The 17,215-nt window shown below is 43.8% G+C and overlaps 1 protein-coding gene across 1 annotated transcript in view; it reads left to right on the top strand.

Moving 5' to 3' along the window:
• Window positions 1-17,215, top strand: part of CDHR1 (cadherin related family member 1) — an 87,577-nt gene that overhangs the window by 53,047 nt on the left and 17,315 nt on the right. Inside the window, exons 18-23 of the mRNA XM_009465932.2 lie at window positions 8-124; window positions 1,812-1,955; window positions 4,868-4,946; window positions 7,847-7,947; window positions 9,708-9,911; window positions 12,826-12,978. Of these exons, the coding sequence (XP_009464207.1) occupies window positions 8-124; window positions 1,812-1,955; window positions 4,868-4,946; window positions 7,847-7,947; window positions 9,708-9,911; window positions 12,826-12,978 (798 nt within the window). The remainder of the gene's footprint in view (window positions 1-7; window positions 125-1,811; window positions 1,956-4,867; window positions 4,947-7,846; window positions 7,948-9,707; window positions 9,912-12,825; window positions 12,979-17,215) is intronic.

Here is a 17,215-nt window from a genome sequence, read left to right as displayed (position 1 = left end):
CTTCTAGAACATCCATGCTAATAAGTTTACAATAGACCGTCACAGTGGTGTCCTGCGCATCAAAACAGGGGTCACCCTGGACTATGAGAAATCAAGAACACATTTTGTTGTCGTCGTAGCCAAGGTATAAAGCTTTTATCTGAAACTAGAGGAGGTGGGGGGTTGTATTTGAGCAGGACTGATTAGTTCAAATACAAGCGTGACTTAAAGGGTTGCTGAAACATGATGCATAACATTGAGGCAGCAGAGCCGCTCCCTCTGTAACATCTGGAGGTGTGGCGGGTAACAGGGAAAAGTGAGGGAGGAAAGGTGACCAGTGTCTGCTGCTGAACAACATCTGGAGGCATTTGGGAGTGGGTGTCCCACATTTCACTCAGGTCTCAGTGCCAGGATAGTGAGCCCTGCTGAAGAAAGTCACCTGTACGTTTTGAGAGTCACCTAGAAGTGAAGGGTTGGTGTATGCAGCCCCGCTTTCAAGAAGCATCAGGCTTTGGGCAAATGCAGGTGCCCAGGGCTCCCTCGTGCTGCCCAGGGCACGGCTCTACCACAACAAGGGCAAACCCCTGGCAAGCAGGCAGTGCGGGTTGCAGTCATTAGCCACAATAAGACATAGGGCACAGCTGGAGCCACTGCAGCACAAGTGATGGACTTCTTTTCTGGAAACATCTGTGGATGTTTCTTTCTTTCACTTCTCTGCTGCCTTGTGGCAGGAGCTTATTCAAATCCTGCAAATGTTGCTGCACATCCCTTCTTGCCACTGTCATTCTTAGCAGTGCTGTGCCTGTGGCACAGCTGAGGATTCATAACAGGCATTAAAAGTTTATGGATTCCAAAGTCAAGTCTCTCAGGATTCTGTGGGGACCTGTCACACAGACAGACTTGCATGGGTGGAAAGAGGATGATTTTGCTGTTACTGATGGTGACTTTGAGTTTCTCATGTTTTATGAAAAACATACAGATCTTTTATGTATTTATTTAGCCAGGGTTCATTTGAGGAGAAGTAACAAAATTTGGCTTAAATGCTGCCTTTGGGGCAGTAAGGAGGAAAAAAACGAGCATATCTTTTCCAAAAACCGAAATTTTTAGAATTGGTGCAGCAGACATGCTGAACAATTCACACTCCATACACCAGCATGACTACTGACCTTCAGCCAGTGCTCTGAGACTGAGGGTGTTAAAAGCTTCTGAAATTGCGAGTCATCTTTCTAATTGGCTCTGCTGTATCAGTAGCACAGAGTTGATTGTAGTCAAGTCCCCAGAGACTGTTTATACACTGGCTATCTAACAGTTCTTGGCTGCAGAGCTACTCCATGCTTTCCCTTTATCGTGTAAGAGTCCCTTGGAGACTTTGATCATGTGCACTGTTTAATTTCCCCCCAGAAATGCACTGCTTTGCTACTGCGCATTGTCTTATGTTTATGACAAGACTATATGTGGGATGAAAATCTGTAGACCTTAGTCACTGACTTTTTTCATCAGTTTCTAGCTTTTTTTTTTTTCCTGCAAAATACTTGAATTCCCTGTCCCCTGTGTTGTTGATAAAAGATCATGTATGACTGCATATATTGGCATAACCACTTTTAATATAAGAAATTACTTCTGAGACACTGCAAGCTGTCTTCCTAATCAGAGAGGAAGCAGGGCAAATGGAAAAGAGAAAGAAATAGGGCAGCAGAGTTTAATCTGTGTGTTGGGAGAGGGAAGGGATTCCTGGGACTGTGCTTCTGAAGGCTCATGAGGTACATGCAATGCCATAAGCTGATTTGCAGACATGTTTCAGCAGAGGGATCTGATGATGACTTCTCTTCTAGGATGGTGGTGGGAAGCTCAGGGGAGACAACAAAGTGTTTTCAGCCACAACAACAGTTACTGTCAATGTGGAGGATGTTCAGGACACTCCTCCCATGTTCATCGGGACTCCCTACTATGGATATGTCTATGAGGATACACTCGCAGTAAGTGTTGTATTTTGCCTGTAGGAGAACAAGCACAATCTTTCACATCTCAGTCAAGATGGCCCTATGGTTTCTAGCACAGGCTTTATTGGAAACTAGGACCTAAACTCTGATTTAACTCCTAGGTGAAATGAGCTGACCAAATCTCAAGACTTGTTCTTACTTACATCCATTGCAAATTTGCCATGCAAGGCTTCCTGTTGCTGTCATTAAAGTCAAAAAGGATTCTGCCCATTTATGTTGGTCTAAGCCCAGACAGTGACTAAGAGCTCTTCCGTAGCTGAGACCTGCAGAGGCACTTGGCTGAAGATTTAAGCAGATTGCCAGTTACCTCACCTGAACACATCATGCTAGAAGCTTTTGTGTAGTTTTGTGCTGTGTGGTCTCACAGTGCTTTTGTTTTCTAGCTGATCAGTCTGGTACCAGCAGCTGGTTGTGCCAGGTATGGGGAGAATTTATGCCCAAATGCTCTAGACTCTTTGTGCTGTCCCATGGACATCACCTGGGGAGAAGCAATCCCAACATACCCAAAATGCAGGATGCTTTCTGCTCAGTGATGGCTAGATAGGCAGAATGGGCCAGGAAGTCCTTCCAGGCCTAAAACCCACCAGATTATCAAGCAAGCAGGGACATGCTTAGAAGAGCTCCTGTCTGTGCCATCACCTCAGAAATGCCTATTGGCAGATTTGCTTAAAAGGGAGTATACAGCTTAGCAAATTAGTTTATTATATCCACCACGATGCTTTCAGCCACATATTATTCTTGAAGCTGCAAACTAATGAATTTTCTCTATATCTAAGCAGTGGCGTGGTATTGTGCATGGATCAGCTTTCACTCTGATACATAAGATTTAATTAAAATTTTCCTCATACATAGGACAAGAAATGGTATCTGCTCATGAAATTACCCAACATTAGACTATTGATCTCTTTAGCAGTGTGATTGCGCACTGTTCAGCTGATCTTCCCTTGAGTTTTCAGGAAAGATCGTGTCTTTACTTTCTGTCCAAAACTCCAATGTGCACTGCAGCCCTTGCGTGACTGTATACTGCAGTTCAGTTCATAGGCTGTTACATTTCAGCAGGGCAGAGAAGTAATGTTTGTGTACTTTGCAGGTGTTTGGAATGAATGATATTATGTACATTGATTTATCCTGCATAGTTACGTATAGATCTTGAAATAACTATCAGGTGCATACAGGAGTGAGTGTTTACCATGGAAATGAGAGTCAATAAATGTTAATTACATCCAGCCTGAGCTCATAACTTACACCATTATGATATTATAATGATGGAAGCATGAATCGGTCCTTCCCAGTGTGGGTTTTGCTATTAGAATGAACTCCACAGAGAGAGATGCACTAGCCGATTTTAGTGTTGTTTACATGTTTAGTGTTAATTTTGTAAACTTGCTTCTTTTCTCCTTGGTGGAGTTGTCAGGATTTACAAGTACCCTGTCACCTTCATAGGGACTGCACTGCATTTTGCCCAGTGGGCAGATTTTATTGCAGCTTCCAGCACAAATGATAATAAATACAGTTCTGTATTTCCAGTTGTTCTAACAGAACCTTGCTCTTGTTTGAAAAATTCACTCAAGGGTTGTCATGAAAATGTTCCTTGTTGCCATCTGTGATTAACTGACAGTTACTTCAACATTCCCTGGTTTTGCAGCCCCAAACAGTAACACTTTAGTTCAGAGGCCTAAATTGCACAGCTCATTGCCACTTGGGTAAGCATTTTAATACTGACAGTCATCGTCCCTCTGAGTTGATAGGAGTTGTCACAGAGCAAATGGTCTCCAGTACACAAGTTCTGTATGTATGGCCCACGGCCACGTTACTTGCGCAGAAAGCAAAACAGCGAAGGTTTAAGGACAGTTAAATCACCATAATTTCCATCACAATTTTACGCCCTAAACATTCTGTGGGCCAAGTTACTTTGTGATCCCCTTTTTGCTGCCTGTCTGAACTTAATTAGGTAGGACCAAAATGACCTGATGACTCCTCAGCAGTTGCCTGTGTCTCAGCAGACTGTGTGGGCCAGGGGGCACGCAGCAAGGCCGGGAGCCTACACAGCAGCTGCCAGAAGGCATCTTGGTAGTGACCCAAACTAAACCTTGGGTCTCAGATTGATTGCTCCAAATTCTCTGTCCCAGTCTGTGGCTCAGGGTAGGTGTCCCTGGGCACAGCTTCGGATTGCTCCGGCAGCCAGCCAGTCCCTAGGCTGAGGCACCCGTGGCCACAGGGGTTCTGCAGCTGTTTCACACCCATGCTGTCAGCACTGCCCCAGCAGTGGGCACAGAGCAGCCCGTGGGAAGGAGTGCAGTGCTCCTGCTGGTCCTCTGGTGCTCACCCAAAGCTGAGCTGGAAAAAAAGACAAGAGGGTGGGGTGCTGGGCAAACTGGCACCGGTCTCTTGACAGGCGCATGGCATGCCCCAAGGCTGCAGCAAGCCCTGGCCCTCCTGCGGCAGCTGAGGCCCACACACCAAAGTAGGTTGCTCTGCCATCGGTGCAGGCAGTGGCATGGTGCTGGCAGCAGGCTGGCGAGGGCAGGTCACACAGCGGCTCCATAGGGAGTGAGCAGCAGTGGGGCTGTCCCCGCTTTGTATGGAGGTACAGTGCATGGGCTGCGACATACCTGGGAACAACTATAACCTTTGATGTAGGAACAACACAGAGTTGGTCAAAGGAGTAGCATCCAGCTCCTACTCTGCAAAGCCAAGCACTGATTTTTTCTGGCTGGGAGTCAGTGGCCCTTGCTGTGTTCCCCGTACAGCACAAGCAAAGGTACCCACTCTTCCCCCCACACGTCACTGCAGAAAGACTTACAGGAGTTCGGTTTATTAATACGCAGTTGCAATTTCCCTCTTCTTTGATCTCAGCCCATAGACTGTGATTTCCCATTCCTCCCCAGGGCTCTGAGGTCCTTACTGTTGTTGCTCTCGATGGAGACAGAGGAAAGCCTAACAGTATTCATTACTGCATCGTGAACGGTGAGTAGACTTGTCTTGTGTGAAATCTGAAGGGCAGTCAAAACTAGATCTGACATTAAATTAGAATGGGATATGCTAGAGTTTAACAAAGCTGAGACAAACTCTCATGAAATAATGTCAGGTACCTTGAACAATTCCAGAGCCCTGTCTACCAGAGAACAGCCAAGATATGATTCACTGAGTTTTAGTATCTGCTTCACAGAACTATGCTTGGAGTTGTTAATGCTGCTGATTTGTTAGGCATCAGTAGCCTGCTTGTCATTTCAGAAAGTGTAAAGGGAGATGCATTCACTGCTACTGAGCATCTCTATCATTTAATCTGGGAGGCGAGAGAATGCATTGGGAGACCCAGACATGGTATTAAGAGGGATATTTTTATTAATATTGTGATTAAAGTGGCTAAGCGGTCAAACCTCTGATTTCTTGGAAGAAATTATATTTACCAGTGAAGAGACACTGGCTGTATACTGCAGTGACAGAAAGTAGAAGTTATCAGAAGATTAATGCTTTTCATCAGCTATTCTGAGGGTGTCTGTCGCATGTCTTTTAATAGCATAAATGTGAGATTTAGCTGAACTGATGATTCATTAGCTGGTGAAGTCAACGACTTAGCTCAACTAAACTCCAAGCTACAACTTCAGTTTTGTTTGATTCTCTCTTCCTCCAAAACAAGACTTCCATGGCAACAGGGCACCCCAGCTCCCAGGTGTGAGAGATCCCAAAATTTCATAAGAGAAATCTGAGGTGTAGTTGCCGAGCTATGCAGTAAGTTCTTCATTGTGTTACGTGATCTAAACAGCAAGGTCTGGAAAGGACAAGAGAGGGTTGCAACTGAGGTTTTGCCTTGATGTGGGATGGGACCCATGCTGAGGTTCCTTCCCCTCAATGCAACAGAATAGATAGAAGAGGGTAAAAGGATGGTAGAAACATTGAGAAAAAAAAGTTGCAGAAGAGAATAGATGGAAAATGAGAAAAGGTAAAAAGAAAGGTGGAGAATGAGTAGTAGAAACAAATAAGTGGGAGGAAAATATGCTAGACAAGGGAGAAATTGACTAAGGAGAATAAGCGAAGGTAAATGAACCAGGGAAAATGTCAAAGGGAAATAGGATTCATGAGAAAAGATATTAGATTTCCAAAGAAAATAGAGTAGGACAAAAAAGGTAAGTGATTAGGAAAGAGTGGAAAATGAATATGGAAGTGGTTGACAGATAAGTAGCATAAAGTATGACTTAATGGAGAGCAGGCTTTCCTCGTGCACATTAACACAGGATTTTGTTAGCACGAAATGGAAAAGAGGGGAAGGAAATATGCTTTTAGTCCATAGAAAGTTTAAGAAATAGAGAACAGAAGATTACAACAGGTTTCTGGCCCTGCACCTCAGACCCTGGCATTACTCATGACAAGCCATTATTCCAATACCTGCAGGCTGAGTTGTCAAGGGGCAAGAAAATACTAACAGCAAATAGGAAATTATTTAGTCTTCATAAGAATTTTTTATCCAGGGAGTGTGGGATAATTTTAGAAAATACTTCAATCCTCTGAACATGCTGTATGAAGGAACACACATAATGTTACATACTCTGAGTTACCAGTTTCCCTGCGATAACTAGACAATAACATGAAGTATGGTGGCTTGAAACCACTATTGACTTAAGCTTCTTCTCAGTCAGGATGTACTTTCCAGGCCAATGTGTCTTAATAATTGACCATTGTATGAGTCAATATCTGTTCAATGTTGTGTCTAGTGTACTTTAATGAAGTTGCAGTTATTGCAGGTATTAGCAAAATGGGACCATTATCAGATGGTTTAAAAAGCAGCACTGGAATTGAGTTAGACAAAAAGTAAAATGACTGGGCTTTCAGGTAATCACCCCTTATTTCTGAAGGCTTGATCTCCTCCATTGTAAGGGTTTTCCTCTCTTTTCCTTTCAATGGTAGGCTCTGCCACAAAGCATAGATTGTGGCCAATACCATAGGTGAAGTAGCATGGAGGGGTGCCCATAGCCCCTTGGCAGAGCAGGGCAGGGCCCTCTGAGCTGCCAGCTGGTCCCCTCCTCAGGCATCACCCTGCTTTTGGTTGTGATGGCAAGATGTGATGAGACGCTGCTGCCTCTCTGCAAGCTGGCATTTGCTTCAGCACAAATTCACCAGGTCTCAAGGGACCACGGCCCTGTAACTGATCTGCTCAGATCAATGGAATTTAGGTCAGGAGCAGCAAAGTCAGCCTTCAGTTCTGTCCTGCCTGTGTCAGACTCTGCCTCAATGAAAAAAAAAACTGGGGTTTATCCCAGATCCTCCAAAACCACTTTTTGTTCAGGACAGCCTTGCAAAGGGTGAGAGTTTTTTAACAACTACATGTCTAAGGCAAGAAGATGCTTCTCCAGAGATGCTGTCTGCAGAAAGAGTGACTATGTTTCTTTCAGACAGATTGTCAGACTTCTCACCTCAGCTGATATTAGTGAGAGAAATGTTCTTGTTTCTCAGAGACTTAATTATGCATTTGCTAATTAAAATCAGGAATGTCTATTTTTGTCTAAACCAGCATATAAAGAAGACAGCATAATAGAAATGAATACCAGATTTGCATGCCTGGTTGCTGAGGCTTGAAGGGAACCTGACCAGTGTGGGAAGAGGAAAGTGAGGGCAGCTGCCCATAGGGGCAGAGCTCCACTGAGCCGTTCCTAGGGGAGGAAACCCTTTTTGGTCCCCGTCTGTGTTTTCATCTCACTGTGACCAGGCATAGAAATTCTTCATTTTTAAAAAGCAGCTTCAAATCTACTCATAGATGTAGATACACATATGGACAAAGATACGCTTAATGAAGTATATGGTTGATTGCTCATGCTCGTTCAGAAAAAGGAAGTGTGGCATGTAACTAGAGCATCTTGGTTTTATTGCAGGAAGTGAAGGTTCATTCGAAATCAGCAACACAACTGGAGCCATTTCTGTCATAAAAAGCCCAAATCAACTCAAGAAAGAAGTGTATGAACTAAAAGTTCAGGTATGTTCTGTGGCCACTTGAAGACTGTTGGTCTTAAATGCCATGAGTAGGTATGATTGTCTAAAATAGCTCAATTTATAGCCGACTTTACCCGTTTTAGAAAATACCTCCTATATTTGAGGAGCGTGCCGGATAGTATAAAAGAGAATAAACTGCTTTTGTTCCTTGGGATATTTAGTGTCTCAAATTCTTTCAAATGAAGTCATCTTGTCCTAATTTCATCTCTGAGTCTCGAGAATCAACATCCTTTACAATATGTAGATAACTGTTCTCTGTGTTTTCAGATTTTATTGCTAAACTGGGAATTAATGTCTTGTAACCTCTATGTGATGAGATAGGTAACTGTCAAATCTAGGATTGGTAATAGGACTGGGGTATATCATGCAATGTCATATCAGCATCTACTCTTGAAGCATTGATCAGCCACATACAAATACATGCTAACACTTTGATGAGCTAGTATCAGTGTGACAGGCTGCATTATTTTAAGCAGTTTCTAAAGACCAGGAGTGTAAAAATGTACGGTTAAATTGTGAAGACTGTATCAGTTTCCTTCAAGCAAATGCATATTACAACCACGAGAGTTTGTCATGGTAAGAACAATATTGTCTAAAGGCAGCTTTGGGGCCTTGCACACTGTCAGAACCAGCGTAGCATCCCCAAGGCATTTGCTGGCTAGTGAGCTCAAGCAGCTTGCTGAACCTGGGAGATCACAGAGTTCCCACTGTCCAAGTTAAACTCAGTCACCATTTCTTCCCCTAATCTCTCTGGTTTACTGCAATCTGCTAGCGCTTTCCAGATGCAGGATTAGTTAAGCCCTTGCAAGCTTTTCTGATCTGCTAGTTATATCTGTGGTGACCCAGAGCTTGTGCAGGCTACAAAATCAGCCTGAGGAACCAAAAGGGTGTTGTATTACCCAGTGTAGGTAGTGACAGGCGCCTCAGTTACCAGACTAGCATCTTCAAGGAAATTTAGCAGTCTAGTGCCTTTGGTTTTGAGCCCTTTGAGCAAAAAAGCGTGTTAGAGAGAGCTGTTTTGTTACAAAAACACCAACCTGAGTTTCTGTCCTGACAGAAGAAATGTCTTAAGTTCAGTCCAGTGAATCAGGCTGCATGTTGGAATTGTTGAAACTCAGACAGATTTGATCTTTCAGTTCAGAAAAATGCCAACTAGGTTTGCTTGTCTGTCTAAACTATATCCAGCTTAAATTAAGCTCATCCGGACAGCAAAGCCGAATTGTAAATCAGAGACTAAATCTCAAAAAAGAAAAAAAGTGTGTCATTTTTCTTTTTCAAATATTTGCCTAAATACCACAAGTACAGTTTTTCTCGCAGAGTTTTCAAGGCTGCAGTCCTTGCCTGCAATGTGAAAATCAACTACCTGTGGTACCACAGCAAATTTAAAGATTGTCTTCCTTTTCTAGTCTGTCAACACTTTAGGCAAGCAATTACCCTGCCTCTATTAGATTATCTGTCTTTAGAGAACTGTTTTCACCAAGGGTGAGGTGCTAAGCTCGCAAAATGAGGAGGAGATTTTTTTTTTGGTGGGGTTTTATTGGGACTGGTTTATTACCATAATCTTCTAATCATCATAAACTTCAGTGTGAAATGGACTGAGATTTCTAGAGAAATATAAGGCTGTGAATCTTTGTACAAGTTAGCGTGTTAGGGTGATTTGTACATGCAGAACAATACCTGAACGTGGAACTGAGGAAAGAGAGTATACCCTCATCATTCTTCTCTCTCTCCTGCCTGCTGTAGGCATCAGAAGTCAGTCAGGAAGGTGATGTCTCAGTGTACGCTTTTGCCATGGTGACTATACGGGTGGTTGACCTCAACAACCATCCACCAACGTTCTATGGAGAAAATGGTCCCCAGAACAGATTTGAACTGACCATGTACGAGCATCCCCCAGAAGGTGAAATCTTGAGGGGATTGAAGATTACAGTCAATGATTCAGATCAGGTAAGTGGAAACTATGTGGACTTTCAGTTTTCCTGCCCCATTTTCCCAAAGACTAGAAAGAGCTGTCAGATGGGGAAATGTCATTTTAGGAACTCAACTCTTTCACCTGCATTCCCCAAAAGCCTAGGGCAGACAAAGTAGTCATAGGGTCTATTACCACCGAGAGTTTGGACTTAGTCTGTCATATACTGTTATGTCGATGAGAAGGGTGGTCCTAAAGCTGCAGCACAGTTCTTGTGGTGACTAAAGTTGAACAGTCCTTATGAACTTCCCCTAACTACTGGTTACATTCAGTTGTTGTCAGCGTAATGTCCTAGAAAGTATTCCCTTTGTAGATTTACTTAGACCTTCCAATCACTTTAGTAACTTCAAGTGCAGTTGCTGTCTGTATCTTCTCAGGCCCTGCTGGAAACAATACAGTCCATACCCTTACATTGATTTTATTACAATATATTGTCCTTCTGGCCCTTGTGTTGCAGCCAGAGTCTGCAGTGCATGCTTTGATAAATCATTCCCCCTGGAGTGATATTTTTAGGTAATCTGAAAAATTATGCCAGAGCCAAACTAACTCTAACCTGATAAAGGAAAAGGAAAGAAGACTCCATCCATCTCAGCCTGCTACCTAACTGACCTGTGATGCCCATAGATACTATGGTGATGGTTGCTATAGGGATCCCTAAGCTAAATACTGTATGAATGGCATCCATCTGAGTTAGCCTGAGGTTAGGTAGTGACAAGAGAAAAGCTTAATGCATCTGAGAACTGTATTACTATTGGAAAGAGTGCTCTTATATAACCATGCTCAGTATTGTGCTGTTTTGACTGTATTGTAGTCTATCAAACCTACTAGCTTCTTCCCCCTCCCTCCTGCTGCTCTGCAGCAAGCAGATAAATGACTGCTTTCAAAGCAGTGCTATGTCTATCCTGCTATTGTCACAGGGGATGTTGCTGCAGAAGGAAAGAAACAAAACCCATCTCTTCTATTTAGAGACAAAATATATACATATCATGTGTAGGCGGACAAAATATTCAGGCTGCAAGGTAGGCTATAAAATAAGCAGAAAACATTGCTAAATACACTGTATAGATTTCTCAAGAAGTTTCCTAGTACAGTTGGAGTCCTTTTCTTTTAAGGCATAGAATGCAATGTTTTCCCTTCTGCACAAGAGGACTGTATAGAGAAGAAAATTAAACATATGTCTGTTTTTGTCACATCATTAGTGACTCTTTCTTTTGGGGAGTGGATGGTACAGGTGAGGAGGAGGAAGCTGTGGGCAAGGTCTGTTTCAGGCCTACAGTTTGATGGAAATGCCATCTTTACTTGCAAGAACATTATGCAGAAATTTCTTCCCCAGCCCTCTTCATCCAACAGACAAAGCTTAGGGCTCAGTGCTGTTGTTCCTTCAGCCATTCCTGTGCCCCATGGCTGTCTGCTTGGAGACATGCAGCAGCATGGCTTGCTCCGAGCAGATATGGGTTGAGTGGATGTCGCTGTCAGAAATCACTCAGCCATTGGAGGGAGGCAGTTCTCTCCCTGCCAATGCCACCGTCCCTCCAGTCATGTACAGTCCCACGCACAGAGGACTTTGTATGGTCAGACAGTCCCCATCAGCACTATTTTCCGTAGTCCAGCAGCTCTGGCTTTGTGTGTTTGGCTTTACTACCCAGCAAAAGAGAGCCTGTTGTCATCTCTGTATCTGTGGGCGTTTGTATGACCAAACAATGCAGACCACTGAGTTTGGATCCAAGATCATTCTGGTTCCCTTGGGGGACTACTGCTGAATACTTTTCCTCTTGACATGAGCTAAGGTTGCAGCAAGAACTGCTCATAACAAGTCCTCCAGGGATACAGCTGAAAGTAGAGTTATCCTGTATGAAAGTTATTATTAGAAATTCTTCATCTCGAGATTCATGCTAGGGGGAGAACATGGCACCAGCCAGGCAGTGAATCTGGCTGGTTGTCACAGTGCGTGACATCGTTCGAGAAATCGATGAACTGGGGGAGTTGGTACAACGGGCTCAGCTCATTTCCATGCCTCCCCGGTAAGGCAGAAATATGAGAATCCCCATTTCATCTTTTCTTTTCCATGCTCCAGTTTCATTTAAAAGAATTGGTCTGTCCATCTGGCTCTGGCTCACCCTTCCCAACTCACACACAGGTGGTGGTAACCTTCTATATATTGCTGCTTCCTATGTCCTCTCTGGCTAGAAGTTTTATCTATATTATGGGATTTGGCTTCTCACTTCACCTGGAGCTGTCAAATATGTGTCATATTTCATCCTGCACAAGTGGAGCTCCTCTATCCTCCCAAGTGCATCAGCTTACAAAAGGTTTAGTGGCTGTAACTCTGGGCTAGCTTAACCCAGTCAGTACAAACCATGGAGTACCACCTCTGTTTGGAAATTGCAGATCTCTGTGGCTCTGTGTCATCATCCCAGGCTGTGAGCTCTTAGGACACAGACTGTTTTTTTGACAGGTGCATTGTCCTGACCTGGGCAGTGCAGTTGTCTTTCCTTGCCAGGAACCAGGAGGAGGCAGGACTTGCCTGCCAATGTGCACGTGGTGTCATCTCTGTCACCTGTACTGTCTCACAGTGTGTGGCGCGAAGGCCAAGGCTGCGTGCCTCAAGAGTCCCTCTCTTAGCCAGTCCTGCTGCAGGGTTTTTCCATTATGACTGAAAGAATAACCAAGCTTGTCAATCTATTTTAAGAAAAGCTCTGTCTGTCTTCTGACCAGGGCTGGAGGGATTATATAACTAAGCTTCTTAGCAGTCTCTTGCCCAGGGGATGGAGAGCAGAGGGCTCTAAGCAGTAAGACTCATTCTAATTTTATGCAGCGTGAAGAAACAGAGCCAATCTAGGCTGTAAGAAATGCATCGTTCACTGAAAACAATGCCGTATCTTTCATTCACAGGGAGCCAATGCTAAGTTCAACCTCCGTCTTGTTGGACCTGGTGGCATCTTCCGAGTGGTTCCCCAAACTGTCCTGAATGAGGCTCAGGTTACAATAATAGTGGAAAATTCTGCTGCTATTGACTATGAAAAATTCAAGGTGTTAACCTTCAAGGTACTTCTGCTTTCCGGATCCTCTCTGTCTGTGTATAAGATATGTGTATGATGGCTTATGTATCCGATGGGATTTAGCTTCTTAATCCACCTGGAGCTGTCTGATCCATTGTCAGTGACATATACCATATAAGGGAAACTAATTTCTGCCCCTTGTTCATCAACTTTCAGAGGTTTAATGGATGCATCTGTGGACTAATTTAGTCCAGTCAGTGCAAAATGTTGAGTGTTATCTCTCTGTGGAAACTGCACATGTTGGTGGCTCTGAGTCATTCTAGACTGAATCCTAAGGGTGTTATTTCTGCTCTTACAATGATAAATTCACAGGATGAAATCCTAATTTCTCTGGAGCCAGAACTTTACCTGCTTAGTCCTAAGTAATTTGGTTCACGATCATGCTTTTGAATGTTGGCAGGCTGAAGACCTGAGCTGACTGGAAGATAATTTCCCAAAATTGCTCACTGCCTTTGTCAGAGTGTATCTATCTATATGGCCTTTTGCAGACTGATCTGAGGCTATCTCACCCATGCTCCAATCCAGCCATACAAGAATCAGCTTTCATCCAAAAGCGGGACCCTTGCATTATCACCTTCCCTCATGGATTCATTGGCTCATCAACAAGATAATTAAGTAGCCTGGTTTTGTCAGCTGCCTCTGAACATGAGTATAGATGGTTCAGTTCTGACTGCAAAGAATGGCGTATACAATCCCTGTAACTGGTAAAAAAAAAAATTGCCAAAACTACCTAGCTGAGAATTAACATACGCTAGTTTTGATTTTGTACAGAAAGTGGCATTTTTAGCACAGTCCAGAAGCCAACTTCCTGGATTTTGTTCTCACCCTTGCTACGTGGTTTGCTTTGTGTCCTTAGCAAGTCATTTCACTGCAGTATGCTTCGTGTCTCCTCTTGTAATGTTCCTTAGTCATTTTGAGCTTCATAGGTTATAGATGCTACAAAAATATGAGGCATCATTACTGTATTAAAATGGAAGATTCTGAAAGGGCTATAAAGTGCTACCGAAACTAATTATAATAAGCGCACATTTATTCAGGTTAAACTACCAAAAGACCAGTAAAGAAGTTACACATGGCCTCCTCATGAATACTAATAGAAATCAAAGTAGTTAATGTGATTGCCATGAACACTGAAAGAACTAATTACCAGGAAAAAGGATATATATTTTTTTAGCTTAAGCAGTTATTCACTTTTTTTTTTTTGATGAAATTATTTCTACTGGACAAAGACCATAACGCTTTGCTAAAAATGCAGAGCCTTTGTCTAGATTCCAAATGAAGAACGTGCAGCTGGATGATATGGTAGTAATACATGGCAGTGAATACTTTATAAAGACCTCATTGCTGTCTCCATTTCCCTGAAAAGTTCAAATCGCTTCCTACCCAGTTTTAGTTGCCAATGTAGTCATTCTGGTTAGAATTTTGGATTGAATATATTCTTATTTCTATTTAACATGTATCTCGCAGCAGCTTTGAGAAGCTATTTTCAAGGGTTTTTTCTGTAAACAATGATCCATCTTCTCTGGTTTGTTACTGAACAGTAAAATGCCAGAGAAGAATTAAAGCTAATTTGACTGGGAGGTGCACTGAAAAACTACCTGAAGCAAAGGCTGCTAGAGAAAAATCTATCTTCCATTTAGGGCTGGCTCTTAAATGCAGTTGGTAGTCAGGACCTCCTTCATTTTCAGCCGTCCAAGAGCTAGAGTGGGTTTCCCAAGGTATGGTAGCTGTGGTAATTCGTACCCCTCCAGCCTGCCTCTTAGATCTCACGTCCCTCTGCCACAGGGGCCAGATGTTGCTATCCTACCTTGTCATGGTCTGACGTGCTTTGGGGGCCAAACCTCCTGCCTCCACCCCCTTCAGCTTAGAGTACATCCTGTGTTGACAGGAGCCTGGACCTACCTCTTGCATTCTGCAGACACTCACATCTCCTGCAGAACAGGACCAGATGAGGCTGCAATTATCTTCAGTTGCCAAAATCAAACTCTATTTTAAAAATTTACTTGCCACTTTCAAGATTATATCTCAGTTTGCTCTTCTGGCACTTGTATTAATTGTTGATGCATAGTCCTGTGAAGTAATAGTTTTATGCTATTTTTTTCTCTCTCTGTATAAAACAAACAATACAGCTCTGCATAAGACATTGCAGACAAGTAAGCTGACAAAAATCACTCCCTGAAGGAAGATGTTGTCAGCATGTTGACATAGCTGGACTACGGCTGCTAAAAGGAAGGGGAATAAGAAATGAATGTAGAAAACAAAGTAAAAATACTAAGCCCTCATAAGGTGGGCTGATTCCAGCAGCAAAGATTGTTTCACTGCAGATGTTATAATTTAGTTATAGCTCCACGTGCGCGATAAGCAATAAGATTTTATCTCTGTCCTGCTTTAGGAGCTGAGATTGCTCATGAGCAGGTTTTTGCTGACGTTTGCATGGTTGTCCCTTCAAAAATTTCTTTTGCTGTAACACCATCTGAGACTCCTAAACACAAAAGTTAGCACAGAGACGCAGGGACCAAACTCCCCTTTTAGAACAGATGTGTCCTATAGTAATTACAAGCAATCCTTCGAGATAAATTTCTTCAAGAACCCTTTCACTTTTTATTTCCAACCATTATAAATGTTCACACAGTAGGAACAGCTCCAGGAGATGATACTGAGATAGCCTTTTCCCTGTCTACTTAAACTGCCCAAACCCTGTCACGTCTGGGTGATACAAGCTTCTCCGAATCTAGCAGAGCAGGGACTTGAACACAGCGTGTGCCCCACAGCCACTGAGCAGTGCCGTTGCTGGTGTGCATCTCATGCTGCCTGCCCCACGGGGAGCCGTGGCATGGCGGGAGAGAGGCCGAGCGCCCGGCGACCGGCACGGGAAGGATGAGCTCCCACAGCCCTCGTCTCAGTGAGGTGCTGCACCAACGGAGCAGGAGATGCTGTGGTAGCCCTGCTCCACCTTCCAAAGCTCAAAGCTCACTTAGGCATTCACCCTCTTTGAGGGAGCTCCCGGGATGTATGTCTACTGGGAATTAAACCCCTGCAGCTAGATTTTTCAGTTGAGCCTCTCATATCTCAGTTAAATGTCTGCTCACTAGTCTATTAGTGGTGTGCTGCCCTCAGTAGGTTTCTAGAGCTCTCCTGCTTTGTGTTAACTAGGTCTCTGCCCAACCATGAAAACCAAATGGTTGACCGTTGGTTGTTGTGTTAGCCATTTGGGTTCAGCCCCTACAGAGCCCAAGACTGATGTCCTAGTGCTGATTCTGTGTGATGCAGCCACCTGTCAGGGACCAGACGCCTGCGCCAGAGGCTGTGAAGGGCTCAGTGTCTCTCGGTACCTGTCGCTGAAACTGCTCTTCCTTGCTCAGTTGCACTCCACTTGAGCAATAGGCTTGCTGCTCTGCCAGCTCAGGCTTCCTACTGACATTCCCCTAATCTACTGAGGAGCAAACAGAGACGCAGTAGAAACACTGCTGCTATTTTGTGTTAGATTAAGAATAAGAGAGAAAACATTTGGTGTCAAGTAGCTGAAGTCCTGTGGAAACATGCTTGTCTGAGGCTTTGGAGGTAACTCACCAAACTCTTGCTCAGATCTGTTCCCAAGTGGGGATCTGAGAGCACCCTGCTGCCTACTGAGAACTGCCACACTCCAGATGTCTGGGTTATCCTCTTCCTTCTCTGTGGTGGCTGCTCTTCCCTGCATCAATTAGCTGTGCGTTAAGGGGCAATGTGAGAAACCAACTTGCTAACCCAGCAATGCCATCCCTGAGCTGAGGGATGAGATAGGCATGTACTAGTGTTAAGCTCTGCTGACAGCCAGCCAGAACATCCATGCTGCTGGCTTCTCCCCATCCCTGGTCTTGCTGTATGTGGTTGCCTGCCCTTTCAGCTGAGCAGAGTTATGAGAATGTGTTAGGCCAGAGCTCTCTTCCTCCTCAGAGGCAGTGAGGCAATTCAAAAGTCACGGTGGGTATATGCTGAAGTCCTAATCAGCATGAGGCAGTGAGGGTAGAGTCCCAAGAAGCCTGGTGGTAGGAGTTCTCACAAACTTTGTGAAATGGGATTCTGCTGTACATGCCTGATCCCTGACTATCCTGCATTTGGGGTGGGAGTACTGCTGCTTCCAGCCATCCCAGGGCACTGGTTATCTCGTCTCTTTACCCTGTTTGGTGGTTTATTGGATCATGATTCAATTTATGTGATTATTCAAAATTATTCAGTGCTTATGT

Source organism: Nipponia nippon, unplaced genomic scaffold, assembly GCF_047370975.1.
Source record: "Nipponia nippon isolate SJK-2023a ecotype South Korea unplaced genomic scaffold, ASM4737097v1 scaffold_3, whole genome shotgun sequence".
Classification (NCBI taxonomy): Eukaryota; Metazoa; Chordata; class Aves; order Pelecaniformes; family Threskiornithidae; genus Nipponia; species Nipponia nippon.
This window is presented reverse-complemented; position numbering and strand designations above follow the sequence as displayed.